Below are 18,161 nucleotides of genomic sequence, written 5' to 3' on the forward strand. Positions count from 1 at the left end.
TTTAAAGCACCTGAGTAGAAAGAGTGCATTGTTCATCTTTGTATTCCTGGGATCTGGCTGCTATCATTTTGCTGCATGAGAGCTATATACAGGTTCCTCTTATCCATGGTATCACTTTTGGTCTCAGTTTACTTGCAGACAACTGAGGCTTAAAAATATCCAATGGAAAATTTCAGAAATAATTCATAAGTTTTAAATTATATTATGTTTTGGGTACCATGATAAATCCTCACATAGTCCCACTATGTCCACCCCAGGATATGAATGAGCCACTTGTCCGGTATTTCCACGCCACACAGACCACCCACCCATTAATCACTTAGTAGCTATCTTAGTGATCAGAATGACTGTCATGATATCACAGTGCCTGTGGTCACGTAACTGTTATTCACTTACTAAGGGTGTGCCAACACACAAGCAGTGATGGCAATTTAGAAAGGTTTTGCAGAAGTTACAAACTGCTTTAAGTTAAAAAGTGAAAGTACAGTAAGATATTTTGAAAGAAAGTAAGAGATACCATTTACCCTAATTTTAATTGTAGTATATCATGACTCTATTAAGCTCTTACTATGTCTAATTTATAAATTTTTTTCACAAGCATATATATATGTGTGTAGTAAATATAGGGTTCAAAACTGTGCAGTTCTTTTATCACGGGGGGGTGTCTTAGAACATATCCCCCATTAATAAGGAAGACTACTGTAATTCAAAAGTATAGGGTTTAAAGACATAAGCTTCTTAACCTTAAGCAAATCTGCCTCTGTGATGGATTGAAATCCTTTGCTGGGTGTGAATGTGGCAAAGACTTAGGGCCTCCAGCTGACCACACTTCAGCTCTAACGACACCTCTCCCAGTTCATTCCTTTCTAACTGAATTCCCATAGGATCTTGTTACCTGTATTTCCTAAATCACTTAGCACATAGTGGGGTAGTTTTATGTCTGTCCCTTTGGTAAAAGTATTCATTCAACAAAAATTTGCTCTGACGCCATGTGTTCAGCACCGTTACAGGAAATAAGGACATGGCAGCGAGTACGGCCAGGATTTGTTTTAGGAGTCCTAACATCTCCACTGCTTAGCACCCATATCTGAAACAGGCCTGATAAATATGTGTTCACTGAGTAAAGCTAATTAATACTTGCTGAATGCCTAGTGTGTTCGTAGCAATGTACTGTATCTTGAATCCAAATTCACGCTTTGATACGTGCTCTGCAATAATGCACAGAATCCTTTAAGCATTCCATTAGAATACTCAATATAGCCAGGGCACTGTAGAACAAAAGGGCTTCTCTGCTGGTCAGTAGGTTGGTGGAGTAAAAAGGCACTGTACTATTTCCTATTTCTTTAGGATTACCTTAGATGCTATTCTTGATTTAATCTTTTAAAAATATTTTTCCTTTCATTTCATCATTTATTTATCCTCTAAATTTATAACCTCAATGACATGACTCATTTGTTATAAATACCTAAGAGACACAGGCATCAGTGCTTAGAACTTATTTCTTGTAAGTGTATAGCCAGAGCTAACTGTATAGGCTATAGGGATGCCCATCTGTCAGGGATGGTGTTTTTGGTTTCTCTGATTCCAGATAGTCTTGCAGAGCTGAAATACAAGCTCTACAACTACAAAAAGCTGATTTAAGAAAACAACCAGAATTTATGCTTCCATTACTTTCCATCTGAATTATTCTTTGATACCTTAAAATATTAGCTATCATATTAATATTTAATGCATCATATTAACATATCATGAATAAATAATTTAAAAATATATATTAAGTGTTTAAAAAGAGTGGGTGTATATGTATTTTAAACAATGGAAGACTGAAAAATTAATAATCTTATATTTTATTAAATAATTACACAATGGTATCCAAAAATAGTACTGATTCCTTAAATACAGCATTTAAACCTCTTACTTAAACAAATATTTAAGCCAAGAAAAAGTAAGATTCTCATAGAAAATTTAATGCTATCAAAGGAATACCATTTTAATATTAACTCCATTAAGTTGTTGTTTTAACAGGTGTACAGTGCTGCTATTACCTGTTAGAATAACCCAGGGAGAACAATACAGGATAACCACATGGTAGTATGTGAACTAACATTTCAACTGTAGACTGACTCCATATTACATTTCAACTGTAGACTGACTCCATATTTTAAAAAGCTTAAACAGTAACTGTCACTTCTGCTAAGGCGTCCTTTGCTGTGGTTGGTCTACTGATTTTTCAGAAACAGAGCCGCCCCACACTGGATCCACTGGTCTTGGCTGGCCCCACATGGCACATCAATGTTGGTCACCACACGTTCCCGTTCAGCGCTCGTGTAAACGGGCAGAGAGATGCACTCATCAGAGGAGTAGGGACCGTATGCACCCTGTATAAAAAAAAGTTTTAAAATACTGCAATATACTGTTCAGAAGCAGTTATCATTAGATAACTAAAGAAACAAACATGAAACCTTCCAACTGCTGTTTTATTTAATATTTTATTAGGAAACATTTTAAATAAAGGTTACACAAACCCAGTCTTCCTACTGGATCACTCATGCTCAACTGTGTTTCCTTTATAAACTTCCCTTAGCACCAAATTATAAATTTTCATCTATAAATACATATATCTAGAAATGAAATATAAAAAACATAAAATTTTCCTAATATCAAATATCCTGACTGCCTTATCCCATTATTTTAAGGTTTTTGGTTAGAATCATAATTCAAAAACACAGCCTGTACCTTCCAGTTTGTCACCTCGTGAGTCTTTTAGATCTAGAGCTGTTTTCCTCTTTTCTTAGTAATTCTTGTGACAAAACTAAGCACAGCGTCTCCCATGTTCTGGCTTTTTTGGTTACACGCCCATGGTGGAATAGCCCTCTTCTCTGTACTCCTAATAAACTAGACCTAGGGTGAGCTGAAATTCTTGGAAACACACCGCATAGGCGGTATGACAAACTTCCACCAGGACACATATGATGTGTGATCGTATCTGTTTGGATATTAGAAGCTAATGATTATTATATGCTAATGATGCACCCACAGTTGTAAAGGCTAAGTATTTTAGTATATACACAAAGAGAAAATAATCTTCCTTGTAACTCAAAAATCAGTTTAGGAAACAAAATACACATACAACAAATATCTCAATATAGTTTTTGGAAAAGTGTGTACTTTCAAAAATCAAACATCACTCCTCTGGGATACGTTAATCTAAGAAGGGTTCATGGAGACAGTGAATCCTGAGTGGGGCTGCAAAATGAGAAGGGGTACGGACTGCAATAAAGAGAATTCTCAACCAGCATATCCTCGCTGACTTCTCTTCCCTCTCAAGGATGCTCAACTGGCAAAGCTTTAGGATCCAGAAATTACTGTAATTGTCACAGCTCCTTAGCCAATTCTAAGGACAGCCACCTAGTGCAGGCTTTCTTCTGGTGCTGCTGCTACATTATTTAGCAAAAGCAGGCAAATAGCCCATATTTGTTGACTGAAGTGATCCGAATCTGTGAATGCTTATTTTTAATGTCAGAAAAGGTCTTAAATTATCTCCCTCTGCCACCTGATACTTGTTTTGCTTCCCAGTTCTTTGATCAAAAATGAAACAGAAACTTCATAGTGAAATGCCTTGCTTGCTGCTCCTTACTACTCAGGAGATCATTCCTGTCACTTCATAGTACCGTCAATAAAATTGCCTTTTAAACAAGAAAGCAGCAATAATGCAAAGTCCCCTCTGCACATTTACTATCAGTTACTAGGCTTTGGATCTGTTTCCAAACCTTCTTGGACTCTTAAGCTTTGCTTGTTTTAAAGTGAGGTGAGGCTGGTGGAGTGGCTCAAGCATGAAGCCCTGAGTTCAAACTCCAGCACCAAAAAAAAAAAAAAAAAAGAGAGAGGACAAATCTTTCTCACCTAACCTATGGCGTTTTAAGAGATTTTGGGAATGCCAAGCAAAATGCCTTAAGTGGTAAAAGTTATTGCTTCTGGGAAAAAAAAAATTAAGAGCACAAAACAAATACTGTTAACTATTCGGTCAATTTCAGTCACCATAAGTAAACAGTCAAAGTGGAAGCAGACCAGGTGTTTCTGGCATTCTCATGCATAGCGCAGATTATTAAAATTCTTCTGACCCAGTTCCCTCTTCAAGATGTTTATCAAACATTAGGCCCTGCTGGCTAAAATATTTAAATAAAATTAACTAGTAACAAATACACTGGGCTCAACCAATGCTAAAGGTATGTTAAATTAATACTACAAATATTTCACATTAATAGTACATGTAAACAAAGTATTGCGTAACTAAAGCTTAATAACTAACAACTGTGTGTGGTTACACTAAAGTGGCTAATGTCATAAACTATGCTTTTAGAAAATAAACTGGTCCACTTGGCTCAGTTCAATAATGAAGCTACAATGTGACATTTTATCTGGTTGGGCCAATTAGATTTTAATAGGTAAATTTTTTATGGGTAAGCATGATGCATAATTTTTCTGCTTTATAATGTCTCCAAGAAAATTTTGAATGTCTTACAACAAAAAACTTTCCCAAACCCCAGGGAAAGTGATTTAAAAGCACATGTGAGCTACAAGTAGAAAGCAATATGCTAATTATTTGAAAGCAGGCAACACATATGACAAAGGAAATATTGTGATATTAGACAGAACTTGACCAACAAACCAAAGAAAACAACAAAATAAATAAGCCACAAAACAAAAAGTATTAAATATTTGGGCCGTTTCAACTCACCTTCATTAAAATAAAATATATATGAAGATAAAAAAAATTTCCTCTCAGTTTACCATAGTCTAACTTGTTCTAAAAATGTTTTCTGAGTATTTGAGTCAAGTGAACAAACGGTTTTTTTAAATGAAAAGACTGGAAGAAACAACTGAAGCTTACTGTATGTCTAAGTGCATATATTTAATAGTGCAAAATAAGTATCTTGAGACAAAGCAACTTGCCACAAATGAGTACTTTGTGTTTTTTTATTTATTCACTTATTCATATGTGCATACATGGTTTGAGCCATCTCTACCCCTCTGCCCCCGCTCCCTCCCTTTCCCCCCGTCCTCCTTCACTTCCAGGCAGAACCTGTTCTGCCCTCACAAATGAGTACTTTGAAAGACATTCTAAGTGTAGCTACTTTTAAAAATATATTCTGGCAGATGCTTTGCTCATTTCAACAATATAATTATTATAAGTTCATAAAAAAACAGAGTGTATATAAGGTAGAGCATGTTTGTGTAGCATGTATGTTCTAATACACATGAAGATATTTTAGTATCTATAAAATATAAGGTAGTGACTTTCTGTGAGTGGCTTGTGGAATCTTTTTATAGTCATATTTTCCCTGAGAATGAAGTTTTCTTGTAGAGTTGTCAAATAGGATGACTACTGTCTAGTCCCTTGGTTGATGGTCAGGCTGGTTTGACTGTTACTGGGGGCTGACAAACCCTAAGTACCATTCTTTCCTGGAAAAAAAGCAAAGGCCAACTGACTTCCTGCAGAATGCCAGGACAAATGATCTACACCATAAAGCAGCATTTTCCAAACTGTATTATGTGGCCTACTCGATCCTGATGGAGTGTGGGGTGTAGGTACATGAGAAGTTTGGTAATTTAGGGGACTTCTCAGTTTTTAATTTCCAAGGGAAGAGAATACTGTAGCTATCAAATGTGTTTGCTGAACAATTTTTTGCTGAGAATTAGCATAGAGTAATGCTGCATACAAATATGTTGGGAAATGCCTTGGACAAAGATGGTTTTTATAGTAAAATCCTGAGGAATATCTCAGTTAGGATTTAGTATTAGTTTGACCAAGAATGCTGAGCCATAGCTGGAACACTTAATCTGCATCATGCCAGTGGCTCATGTCTATGATCCCAGCTACATGGGAGGTAGAGATCAGAAGGATCCTGGTTACAGGCCAGCCTGGGCAAAAAGTGAGATCCTACCTCAAAACCAGATCAAACAGAGGTGTAGGTGTGTCTCAAGCAGCAGAGTGCCTGCCTAGCATGGGCAAGGTCTTGAATTCAAACCCTAGTATCACCATAAAAAAATCTGCATTATGAATCAATGAAGGTATAAATGAATGGCTTGAGCACAGGTTGTAATACTCTTAGCATACAGATGAGGGTGAACAAAAACACTAGAAAATAGTTCAGCAGCATTTTATTTCCAGTTTTCCTTGAAGGCATAATTCCAGTTGTGTTCCTTCACCACATTACACAGAAGTGGTAAGAAAACTTCCTCTTCCCTCTGCCCCAATTAAATTCTTAGAACTGGTTGTTGGTATCCTTTTGTTAAGTACTGCACATATTCTAACAATGTCAAAGAAGTTCTTCAATCTTTACAACCCAAAATATTGCTCTTTGAAAACATGGAGGCACTGCTACTATGAAGCACTATTGTATAAATGAGTGAGTTAGTGGGCAAGTTTCTGGTGGAATGAAGCCATCTGAGGTGTTTTGGTTTCAGATAATGTGTAATTTGTGAAAAAAAACCTGCATCTGGCCTAAAAGGTTAGTCCCCAAAGTTGTGAACTATATTCTAGGCTCTCTGCAACACAGTAGCTGTAGGAGTGAAGGCAAAAGCCACTCTTACTGGCTAACATAAATTAATGATGATGCTTCCTTTGATTTTATGCTGGTTCGGCCCCACTTACAAAAAATATGTCAAAATGTTGATGCTCCTTTTCCACTCCACATTCTATAAAACTTATTAAAGATAGCCACATCTGCCCTAATAGAAGGTGATGAGCATAATAGTTTAGACTGGGTTGGCAAGCTTTATAAAAAGCTAGAGTCAATACGTTAGGATTCCTGGGCCACACAGTCTCCCAACATAACCACTTTGTGGTGTAGCCTCAGAGCAGCCAGATACAATATGGGCGTGGCTGTTTTCCAAATAAAAGTTTATTTGTGGACATGGAAATTAGAATTTCATATAATATTCATGTGATAAAATGATATGAGTTTCTCCACCTTTTAAAAATGTAAAACCTATGCAATGTTTATGGGCTATTCAAAAACAGGAGGTAAACTAGATCTGATGATTAGGCCATGGTTTCTAAGCCCTGGTTGAAATTGTTAGGGTGGCTTTGGATTAAGGTAACAGTTCAGGAGAGACAGACCTGAATTTGAGTCTAATTTGCCTACCTATTAACTATGTGATCTTGGGTAATCAATATGATCTTTTAAAAAAGGAGATAACAATTCCTGCTTCAAAATTTCTGCAATGCTTAAATAGCTTATATTTTAAACCCCTCACACAGTGCTTGGTCATAATCAGTGCAAATAAATGCTGAGTATTACTATTTAAATAGTAATGTGTTCACAAATATTGTTGTGACTGATAACAAATCACTTACAATTCTACCAAGCTCATAGGACTGTTGTGAAAGGCGAGTATAATTGTATTTCACGCTGTGCCAATCTCCTATCCACCCTCTCCCTGCTAGATTGGTTTTCCCAAACTGCAGATTATATCAGGCTCCTATTATAAATTCTTACTGGTTTTATGCAGGCCACAATGTGGTCTAAATTCTTTGTCACAGCTACTCAGTGGGGCATACTTGGTCTTGGCCTTTTCTGATCACATCCCTACCAGTCTTCCATATACTCTAGAGGCACTACACCTGCTGTTCCCAAAATAACCTTTCTTTCCTGTCTCTAGGCCTTTACATCTACTGCCCCTTCTATCTAGAATACCTGGTCTCCTACCTTTTTGTTGAATTTGTCCTTGAACTGTCATTACTTGCATTTCAAGTCACAGTTCAAGAGCTGCTTCCACCTCTTGCTGAGGTCATCTGATTTCCCCTAGCTGCTCACACACGGCAGATTTGCTCCCTCATTTTAAATTTATTTAAATCTGGTATGTAACAATTCAGCAAGTATTTAATGACTGAAAGCACCCATAAACTATAATGTAATACATGAAGTAAGACAGTTATTATTCTATACTAGAGGGGGTGAGCTTGCTCAAAACTTGCTATGTGAATATATGGAATTTTCACATGAAATGCTCTGTACTATTAAAGAATCCCAAATAAAAAAGCAAAGGATCATATTGGCAATAGGGTATTAGACTTGGGCTGTGAGACACAGTGTTGGTTTTTCATATACACAGGAACTTGCCCGTCATCACCATGGTCCTATAGCACCCTTACAGCTTCCATTTTTAAGTGAGGACACAGGCTGAGGTTGGTGCCTTTGCCCATATGTCCTACTTCATAATTTGGGGAGCTGAGGTTGGAGCTGAGGTCTGTGTTTGGAATATGAGCAGTATGTGTCAAATTCTTACTACAGAGGAAACAGTCCCAAGCAGGACTGCATGAAAAGAGGAAGACGGGAGAAGCACAAGAAAATCATTCTGGTGCAGGTCATGCAATAGCACAAAAGCCTAGGGGGGAGACCCTTATATAAAAGTAGGAAAACATTTATATTCCCTTTTAGCCAGTCTTTATAGGCATAAACTCAATTAATTTTGAGTCTCTACATGAGATATTTTTCAAGTTATTTTTAGCTTTTTATTTCAATCCTGATTTTTTTTTTTTCCAGCAGTACTGGGGTTTGAACTCAGGGCATCATAGTTGCTAGATAGGCACTCTACCACTTGAGTCACTCCGCCAGCCAATTTTTTATTTTTCAGGTCAGTTCTTCCATTTTTGCCTGAGGCCAGCTCAGACAGCAATCCTCCTATGGAAGACCTTCCACGGAGCTGGAACCATGCCCACCTTACTAGTTGAGATGGGGTCTTGCTAACTTTTTTCCCCAGGGTTGGCCTCAACTGTGGCCCTCCTCATCCCTGCCTTCTGAGTAGTTGGGGTTACAGAACGGGGCCACTGCACCCAGCCCTCAATCCTGATACTTAAGTATGAAGAATACAACTGAATGGAAATGATACAGAAGGTGCAATCTTGCAAAGGTGTCACTTCTGAACCTTGTCAGGCATGGGGTGCTTCTCCGGGTCATCTTCTTCTAGCTTATTCTAGTCATTCGCCAAGCTCCATTTTTATTGCTGGGGTTTCTCCTTCAGTGAACCAGTGAGTACTTTTCAATATTTTTATTTCCCCATCAAAGCTAGTAGGTGGATTTCAATTTTATCTGACAGAGAATTAGCACTTCACATAATTTGGATTCAGCAGACTTCATCCAGGTCATATATGACTTCATATGATAGAGCTAAAACCCTTGGCAAACTCGAACCTTAGCTTTTGGGCATGAATTTCAGTTTTTGTCACAAACCTAAGATCGAACGCACACAGTCTGTAATTTTTTAACTTTGGGGTACCAAATTTCCTGAAGGAATTAATAGGAAAACTTAAATATTCTTACAACATCTTTCTTCATCTGTCAGTCACTCTAAATTAGGAGAAAATGAATCTGAGCTGGGTGGAAAATAGGAGGCCTCACAGTAATGTAGTTCTTTTAAGTCAAGGATGCAATTCTAACCCTCTAAGGAGTTATTGCTACAGCTTTATGGTTTAAATATTTAGATGCTTTTGATTTTTAAAGTAAATGATAACTAGAAAATTAAGTGCATTATTTCTCAATGAGAATTCATTTTTCTTGGAGTGAGCAATACATACTTTTTCTTCTTATTAGATACAGGATTATAGTCTATTCACACAGTCTCATTTGCACTCTTAAACTTCACAGTTAAGGTTACACGCTTCATCTGTGATACATTTATTTTAAAGGCAAATGGATGCCTCTAACTTCCATTGTTGAAGGTTCTTTCAACAACTGAAGGTTTTATTCCTCATCTGCCTATCAGATATGATGTAATATGAAGCCCCAGACATGTGCCAAATTTTGGGAAGCCCTGTGACACGTGGGCATGTCTTTACTCATGTGAACACAGGAAGAATATCTGCCTTGCACAGCAGCTTTGGAAGCAAATGAAGCACCTCGCACAGTGTTGAAAGTACATGGAACACAACATGTGTTGTTAATATTTTCTTAGTAGGTTATATTTTCATAAATTAAAATTGTTATTTCCAAACAAAATGGCTTTAAAATGTCCTAAACATCTTAAAAATTATAAAAGTAAAACATTTTGACTGTAAAATCATTTGGGTAAGATTAGAAAACAAGCAAAAAATACATAGGCCAAGAATATCTCATTAAAAAAAAGAATGTAAGTACACTGATGAAATAAACTGTTCCTGTTAAAAATGCATTACCTGTGGAATCCAGCCCATAAAACAAGGCAGAACTGTTGACACACTAGGAGAATCATGCTGATTTTCAGAAAGCTGATTCCCATCAAAAGTACATCCTTCCAGCAATAAGCCACTGATCTGTCATGGAAACAGACAAATCATTAACATATGTATAATTCTGAAATGGCCAGGAGTTAGCTTATTCTAAGTAAGATCAAAGGTGACATGTTCTACTTCGGCTCTGTATTCCACACTATGAAAACAGATTATGGCAGCTTATTGGAGAATAAAGAAGGTAAGATTTGGACCAGTAATTCATGGTGAAGTTTCTTTAGACTGAGTTGTCATTTGTAGCTATTATTTTAAGAAAAAAACCACAAATGTCATCAGTTATATAACCACAAGTGCCTTGTCATTTGATTAATAGAAATATAATGGCAAATCCCAAAATAGTTATGCTTTCTTCATGAAGAGGAGATTAAAAGAAGAGCAACGTGCTAAAAAAAAAAAAAAAAAGAAGAAGAGAGCAACATGCTCCCTGGTTGGATTCTGCGTCATCTTTTAAAGAATGGGACAAAGCTCAAGAAGTTTAATGAGAAAAAAGTATCTCACTCTAAGGCATCACTGATGGAGACATTCTGAAAATGAAAACAGTTCTTTTGGTAATACTACCTTTGTATATTTTAATAGTCTTTCTTTGACTTCCTAGAAGTCAAAGGCATGCAAAGGCATGAGATGTAGACTCTGTATTCTACGTTAATAGCTCTTCCAAAACTCTGCCTTCATAGCCACATCTATATTCCCAGTTTGTACTTGATAAACAATATAACCAATTATAAATATTATATAGTGCCTTCAAGTTTTACCATACTGTATGTGGTCTGACTTATGATGGTTCAGCTTATAAATTTTCAGCTTTAGTGCAAAAATGATCCATACTTTAAATTCTGTTTCCTCAGGGTAGCAGTGTGTGGTAGGACGCTTGTGTATGGGTGAGTAGCAGGCTGCAGCTCCCAGCCAGCCACATGATCACAGAATCAACAACTGATATGCCACAGCGTACAGTGTTGATAAGCAATGATGGTCAGGAGGTAAGGTATACTGATGCATTTTTTACTGAATTTTGACTTATGAGTTTATTGGCACACAACCCCACTGTAAGTTGGACATCTGTAAACTACGGACTTTAAGGTCTTAAGCACTGTAAGATGGAAGAGTTAAGATCATCTTCAGCCAGATTTTATACAGGAAATGGTTTAAGTACTAGGAGAAAATATCTTAATAGTTTCAAATAACAATTTCATTAATTCTAAAGGTGACTAGTGCACAGAAAAATAAGCAACTCAAAGTGAAGGAGCTGGGATAAAAACAGAAGAAGTACTTACATCAGATTCCTTCTACTATACGCAGATGTACTACGAAGAGTGCTTTGAGAGTTCTGAAGTATTTTGGCATTAGAAAATTTAAGTTAATGTTTAGAGAGGCATGCTAATCTCAGTGCTAGAAACTCTCCAGATAAAGCAATTCTTACAAGGCCTCTTGTAGAGATTCCATCAATTCTTAAGCTTTAGTAGAATAGTGTGAATAGAAATTTGCAAAATAGACTCCACTGATGCTACTACGACTTGTTATGTCACGTACAGTCTGTTTTGTTTGTGATATAATGTATCACGTCATTTTCTATAGGTGAGTAGCATCTCAGTATCACTATCAAAGGGTTCCTCCATTCTCCCAGTTTGCAATGCTTGCCACTTTTATCATGTCAGTTTCCATTCAGGTTTCTCTACTGTAGTACATTACCCTCTGTCTTTCATAATATTGATAACATACTGCCTCAAATACTGCAGCTTAATAATAACCATAGTACCATGGTAGGTTACAAAATATGGCCAAATTCCTCTCGTCTTACTGTGCACTCTTTGGCATGCAAAAGCTGGGTTTCTTTTCCACCCCTCAAATTTAGATTGGGCTTGTGACTGACTTTGAGATAGAATGTGGTAGAAACACTTTAAGCAACTTCTAAAGCTTTCTCTTCTAAAACTTCTACAGCTTTTCTCAAGAATGCTACAGAGATGGCCCAGAAGGAAGCTCTTTAAGTCTACTGCAGTATGAAGTGAGATCCCTCCAGGCCACAGCACTGACCTGCCACGGGAGGGAGGCCCATGTGCGCCTTCCGGTCTAGGTGACCTAGCTGAGTATACATGCAGGGTCTGGGTAGAGTTTTTATTAAAATTGCATTAAAATTTTAAAATTGATTTTGGAAAGTCTGGTATCTTTTAAAGTAGACACACCATATACACGAACATGATTAACCTTTCTCTATTCAGTTCCTTCTTATTTTTTCTTCTCAAATTACCTATGTGGTCAGGATTTTTAAATATCATACAACTGACTTTATTTTAATTGGTAGGGTTCACATTTTGAGTTACAGTTGTCATGTTAAATCTTAGCATATTTAGATTGTACCACCTACATGGCATGTAATACTGAGACAGGCATTTCAGAATCTCTTAGCTGGTGACACATTCTGAACTCAGATGGACACCTAAAGTCGCTACCTTAATTTGCAGCTTTGCTTCCTGAAGTCGTCCTTTCCATGAGGCTACAAATTTCAGACTATCCACAGAATGACCCATTGCCCTATAAAAGTAAAGTGTCAAATGTTACAAAGAAACAGTTCTTGGGGGATGTGGCTCCAGGGTAGAGCTAGTGCCTAGCATGCAAGAGGCCCTGGGTTCAATCCACAAAACAAAAATCCTCAAATTAAAATGAGAAAAACAAAAATATATTCACGTTTATTTTAAATTGAAATATTTAGAATGTACAAATAACCTGTATTAAATTATGCATACTATGTAGTTTGAAAAGTGAACTGCTCAAATGCTACAAATGTCTTTAAGTAGATGGCCTGTAGCCTTTACACTCTCCATTTTGACCATGATCCTAAAGAATAAGCACATAAGTGCTCGGTAAGCTGGGCTGGCACAGTGGCTCAAGTGACAGAGCACCTGTCTAGCAAGTGTGGGCCCTGATCAAATCCCAGTGCCACCAAAAAAAAAAAAAAAAAAATGCTATTAGCTGAGCCAAAACACTGATGTTCTTATATACTAATATCCTGCAGTGATATGACCTGACATAATTTTTCTCAGTTTTATTGGTAGTATCTCTTTCATTACATTCTTGTTAAAAGTTATGGTCTATATACAACATGGTTGCCTGCCTCTGGTGCTGAAAGGAACTTGACTTAGCCATCAGATACAGCCCTCCACTAAGAAGCGCAGCCAGCACTGTACAATACATTTTCTATAGAAATAAAGATGTCTCGATGCAGTCCAAAGCCATGCTAGCATGACTTGAGAAATTGAACTTTTGTTCTTTGGTGGTACTGGGGTCTGAACTCAGGGCCATGAACTTGCTAGGCAACCACTATACCACTTTGAACCATGCCTATGCCTTTTATTGTTATTGTTGTTAACAGTGATTTTACAAATAGGATCTTGCTTTTACCCAGGGCTGGCCTTGATCCTTGACCCTCCTACAGATGCCTCGCACATAGTTAGGATTACAGGTACCCACCCCATAGCAAGTTTTTTGTTGAGATGAGGGTCCTGAAAACTTTTTGCCTGGGCTGGCCTGGAACTGCAATCCTCCTAATCTCTACCTCCTGTAAAGTATTACTCATATTTAGCTCTAATTCATTTAAATTTAAATGGCTCCATATAACCTCTGGCTACCATTTTAAATAGCACATATCTAGATAAATAACCAAACTTTAAAAATTACACTTCATCTTTATCAATTCTAACAAAATATAGTCAAATGCAGTGTTTTCTAAACTAAAAGTTAAGTGTGGTATTAAAATATTGTGAATAGCATAACTATTTAGAGCTCAAACTTCCTGAGAAAGCAGTCACCTTCAGGAGTAGCCCATCATCACTTACCTTGCAGTTTCCTGGCGAAGGGCATTAAGAAATGTGTCTGGATGGAAGAGCTCTGACAGGTCAAGTGTATCAGACAGCAGAGCCTGCTTCTCAGCTTTTTCTACCCAGTTCTAGAGGAAGAGGGAGAAAACAAACATTCAACACACATACCCTCTTAAAAACAAATCAATTAAGGAATTGTTAGCATATACCACTGGCACTCAGAGTTAAGCACTTAGTTTTCAAATGCTCTGAAATAGTGTCTGGAAAAAGACAGGATTTCCATTTTATACTGGAAAGCCCGACATAGTAATCTGGCATAATACCCACCCCTCATAAGTTTCCTTGTACAACCTTTTGCTGGTTAAAATCTCCATATACGATGTCTGAAATGTGAAAAGTAATTTCACTTGTAGCCTTTCCTTTGGGGCTGCATTGCCAGTGATGACTAATCTCTCACCCTCACTGGCGCTCCAGGCCTAGCTCAGGAGTGCTCAGATCCTCAGCCCTGGGAATGAAACTGAATTAGGGTTCCAAATATAGTATAGAGCAGAGGGTCATGTCCAAGAAGAAAAAATTCTTTGTCATCTTCTACTTATCTGCCAGCATAGAAATCAGCTCAAACTCCATTTGGAGCAATACACACCAATGTAAGTATTTTAAAAGTTGCCACTTGGAACAAATAACAAAAACAAAGTTTTGTGCAACACTTATTTTATGCTATGCAGCCCTACAAGTTACCAACAAGGAAATGGAGGCATAGGAAGGTGGAAGGTTTTGCTCAAGGACAAAGAGTTAGGAGGTGTTAAAGCCAGGAAAGAAACTCGGGTTACCCTAAGTGGTTTGTTTCTCTATTGTAATTCCTGCAGATGCCAATATGCTTTAATAGACAGATGGTATGCTGGTGATTTCTGAATCAGTCTTATTTCAGCTGGTACACAGAGACGTACTACAGTAATTCAGCTATTAAACACTTACAAAACTTTCATTTACTCAGTAATTCATTTTGCACAATTTAAAGAATCCAGAAAGAACTGTGCTTACTTAATTTATTATTGTTAGAGAAAGGATGTGTTTAGTGAGCTGTAACAGCCTGTCATCCAGTTAAGCATTTGCATCTCTCAGCCAGGAGAAATTGAAATCTTCAAAGCTGCCATGATTGCATTAATATCTTAATGCATTTGACTGGTACTCAAATCCTACGGAAAATACATTTTTATATCCTTCTTATGATGGATAATGCTCATTTTATTGGTATAAAAGATTTTTAAAAAGATATCCTTTAAAAAGTATAGTTCTTTCTCTTGCATGTTATCCTTTATAATAACATTTCACAAAATATTCTCAGTTGAATAAATTATATATACCAAATATTTTACTCCCTATCTTTTATTAGCTAAACAGTCAGGTTATTCCTAAATGACATTCCACGGAGATAAGGAAAAAATATTTAATGCTAGCTGTAATACAGAATTTATTAATTCAAATTATATTCATTCATTTAGAAGTATTTACTGAAGGTGAGGAGCCTATTCTATATACCTAGGGGAGAAGAGACATCACAAATGACTGAAAAAAGGTAGTAAGTGCAAAGCCATGTAAGAAATGAATAGTATTAGAGTTTGAGTCCTAAATGACCCAATTATATAGAATTTTGAAGAAAATTCTATAATGCTACCTGAAGAATATTATATCTAATATATTTAGTTGTAATATAATCAGGTATCACTTTTTTTGTGGTACTGAAGTTTGAACTTGGGACCTCACACTTGCTAGGCAGGTGCTTCTCCACTTGAGCAACTCCACCAGCCCTTTTTTGTAATGGCTTTTTCGAGATCAGTCTTGTGAATTATTTGCTGTGGGGAGGGGGGCTGGTTTGGAACAGCAATCCTCCTGATCTCTGCCTTCTGAATAGCTAGGATTACAGGTGTGAGCCACTGGTACGCACCATTATCTTTACATAGGCCATAGTTCAGAAAATAAATACATCACCTCTATCTTTTTTCTTATTTTTTGCCAGTACTGGGGCTTGAACTCAGGCCTCGAACTCAGGGACTCATGCTTGCTAGGCAGGCACTCTCCCATTTGAGTCCTGACAGTCCCACCTCTATCTTTTTTAAAACCAATTACTCAAATGTTCTCCAACTCTTTTTATATATTAAAACTAAGATCTTTAAGGAGATGTAAGTTAGAATATAAGTAATGAAATTGGTTAAATGTAAAAGATTATGTGCCTTTGATTTTATTATAGTAATCAACTGTGGAAACAGAATCAGAAACAAGAAATCAGGGTAAACTTAAATATACCAGTTATATCCCACAGGGAAAAAAATCCCAGTGTATACACACACACACACACACACACACTTATGAAGTACACATCCAGTCCAAAGAAGAACATGTGCTTAGTGCTTAGTCTCAGATCATAAGAAGTAAACTCGGAGTTCAGTTGCATAAAGGTAGCATCATTGGAGAATGAAAAAATTCTTCAATAAATGGTGTTGGGGAAAAATTGCTGTCAGAAAAAAATCCAAACCTCACTTTAACTTACAGCTGAACTCCTTAACATTAATTGTAGAATGACTCCACTGGGAATAATAATTTCCCCACCAATCAAGTAATAATTAGTGGGGAAGAAAACATTATATGGCAAAAGAAAAAGGAGATTAGGTAGTTGATTACAGAATTGACGGAATTTGTTTAAAAAGAAAGGAAACCGGTGGCTCACGCCTGTAATCCTAGCTACTCAGAAGGCAGAGAGGAGGAGGATCACTGATCAAAGCCAGCCCCAGGCAAAAAGACCCTATCTTGAAAAAATCCATTACGAAACAGGACTGATAGAGAGGCTCAGGTGGTAGAGCGCCTGCCTAGCAAGCATCAGGCCCTGAGTTCAAACCCCAGTATCACTAAAGGAACATTTTCAGTACATCTGGCCTATTTATGATTATCTTTGTTCCCAGGCATTAATAAACTGATGCAATTTTATTCTTTTAATGCACTGTGTTTCTTGAAAAAAGTGTTTAATGAAAAAAACTCACTTAGACAACCATTCTTCTCAATTATTTAGTATAACTTTAGAGGTTTAGGGAACTGAGAATAAATTCATGCAGAACTAAAATCTACATTACCCAGAATAAAAATAAGTACCTCAGTCATAGTTTTGACTGGAGTAAACAAAACATTCAAAGTTATCAGCAAGTTACAACCAGTTTCTCAAACCACTGGATGACTAGATGGTAAGAAACTGCAGCTCATCAGCAAGGTAGATCACCAAGAATTACATGGGAACCAAAGCCTCAGAATCACAAAGACAGGTCCCTCCTCTGAGGAATGGCAGGGATACTAGAGATACTGCCATTGCTTAAGTCTAAATTTCTCCTGCGTCCAAACTTTCGTTTATGTGACTCACATCTTGTGCTAACTATTGTTAGGAGAAAACAGAAGAAACTGTTTTCTTTCAAAATTTGGAATTCAAAATAGAGTTGAACTAGTTTCCTAGACATGTAGTCATTTTAAACTACATGATCGTTAAAATAATTTCCTGCCCCATGTACTTCATATTCATGTCACTTTGCCTACTAACTTTAGAGTTGTTTTAATAATGTGTACTGAACACATTAATATAAATACTCTGTCCATTAATGTGCTCCTAATCAGTTACATTGAATTTGCTTCTTCACTGCAACTCTCAAAATTTAATTGAACAAAAGTCAAAAACAATACATTAATCTCTACCTTTTTGATATCTTACGAGGTTCACAGGTTGTCTAAAAAAGCTTTCTTTTGGTTAGTGTCAACACAATGTATGTTTTCCCACTACTTTACTTTCATAGGTCTTGCTTTTATCAAGATGGACAAATTTTCCCTTTTAGTTGTTGACCTTAAAATATTTATTAACTTTTAAAAGTGCTACTTAATGTTTTAATATTTAGGAAAAAGTGAGCTTGTACATTGCTATATTTTTTGTGATACTTGTCCCTCTGCCTGAAACTCTCTTCTACCAGATGTCTGTGTGTGTCATTAATCCCTTACCTCTTCAGGTCGCAATTCAGATACCTGAAATGTCTTTCCTGATTCTACCAGTT

The 18,161-nt window shown here is 36.9% G+C and overlaps 1 protein-coding gene across 3 annotated transcripts in view; it reads right to left on the minus strand.

Annotated features, from left to right (window-relative positions):
- Nucleotides 1-1,866: 1,866 nt before the first annotated feature.
- The window catches only part of Dync2h1 (dynein cytoplasmic 2 heavy chain 1), a 257,221-nt gene continuing 240,926 nt past the window's right edge, over nt 1,867-18,161 (minus strand). For 2 of the 3 annotated variants that reach the window (XM_074066821.1, XM_074066820.1), the window contains 4 exons: nt 14,098-14,207; nt 12,715-12,796; nt 10,178-10,294; nt 1,868-2,378 (listed from right to left, as the gene is read on the minus strand). In XM_074066821.1, coding sequence (XP_073922922.1) covers nt 2,220-2,378; nt 10,178-10,294; nt 12,715-12,796; nt 14,098-14,207 — 468 coding nt within the window. In that variant the 3' untranslated portion in view covers nt 1,868-2,219. Of the gene's footprint in view, nt 2,379-10,177; nt 10,295-12,714; nt 12,797-14,097; nt 14,208-18,161 lie in introns of all 3 variants that reach the window. The other variant, XM_074066819.1, reaches the window with a different exon arrangement.

Source organism: Castor canadensis, chromosome 2 (assembly GCF_047511655.1).
Source record: "Castor canadensis chromosome 2, mCasCan1.hap1v2, whole genome shotgun sequence".
NCBI lineage: Eukaryota > Metazoa > Chordata > Mammalia > Rodentia > Castoridae > Castor > Castor canadensis.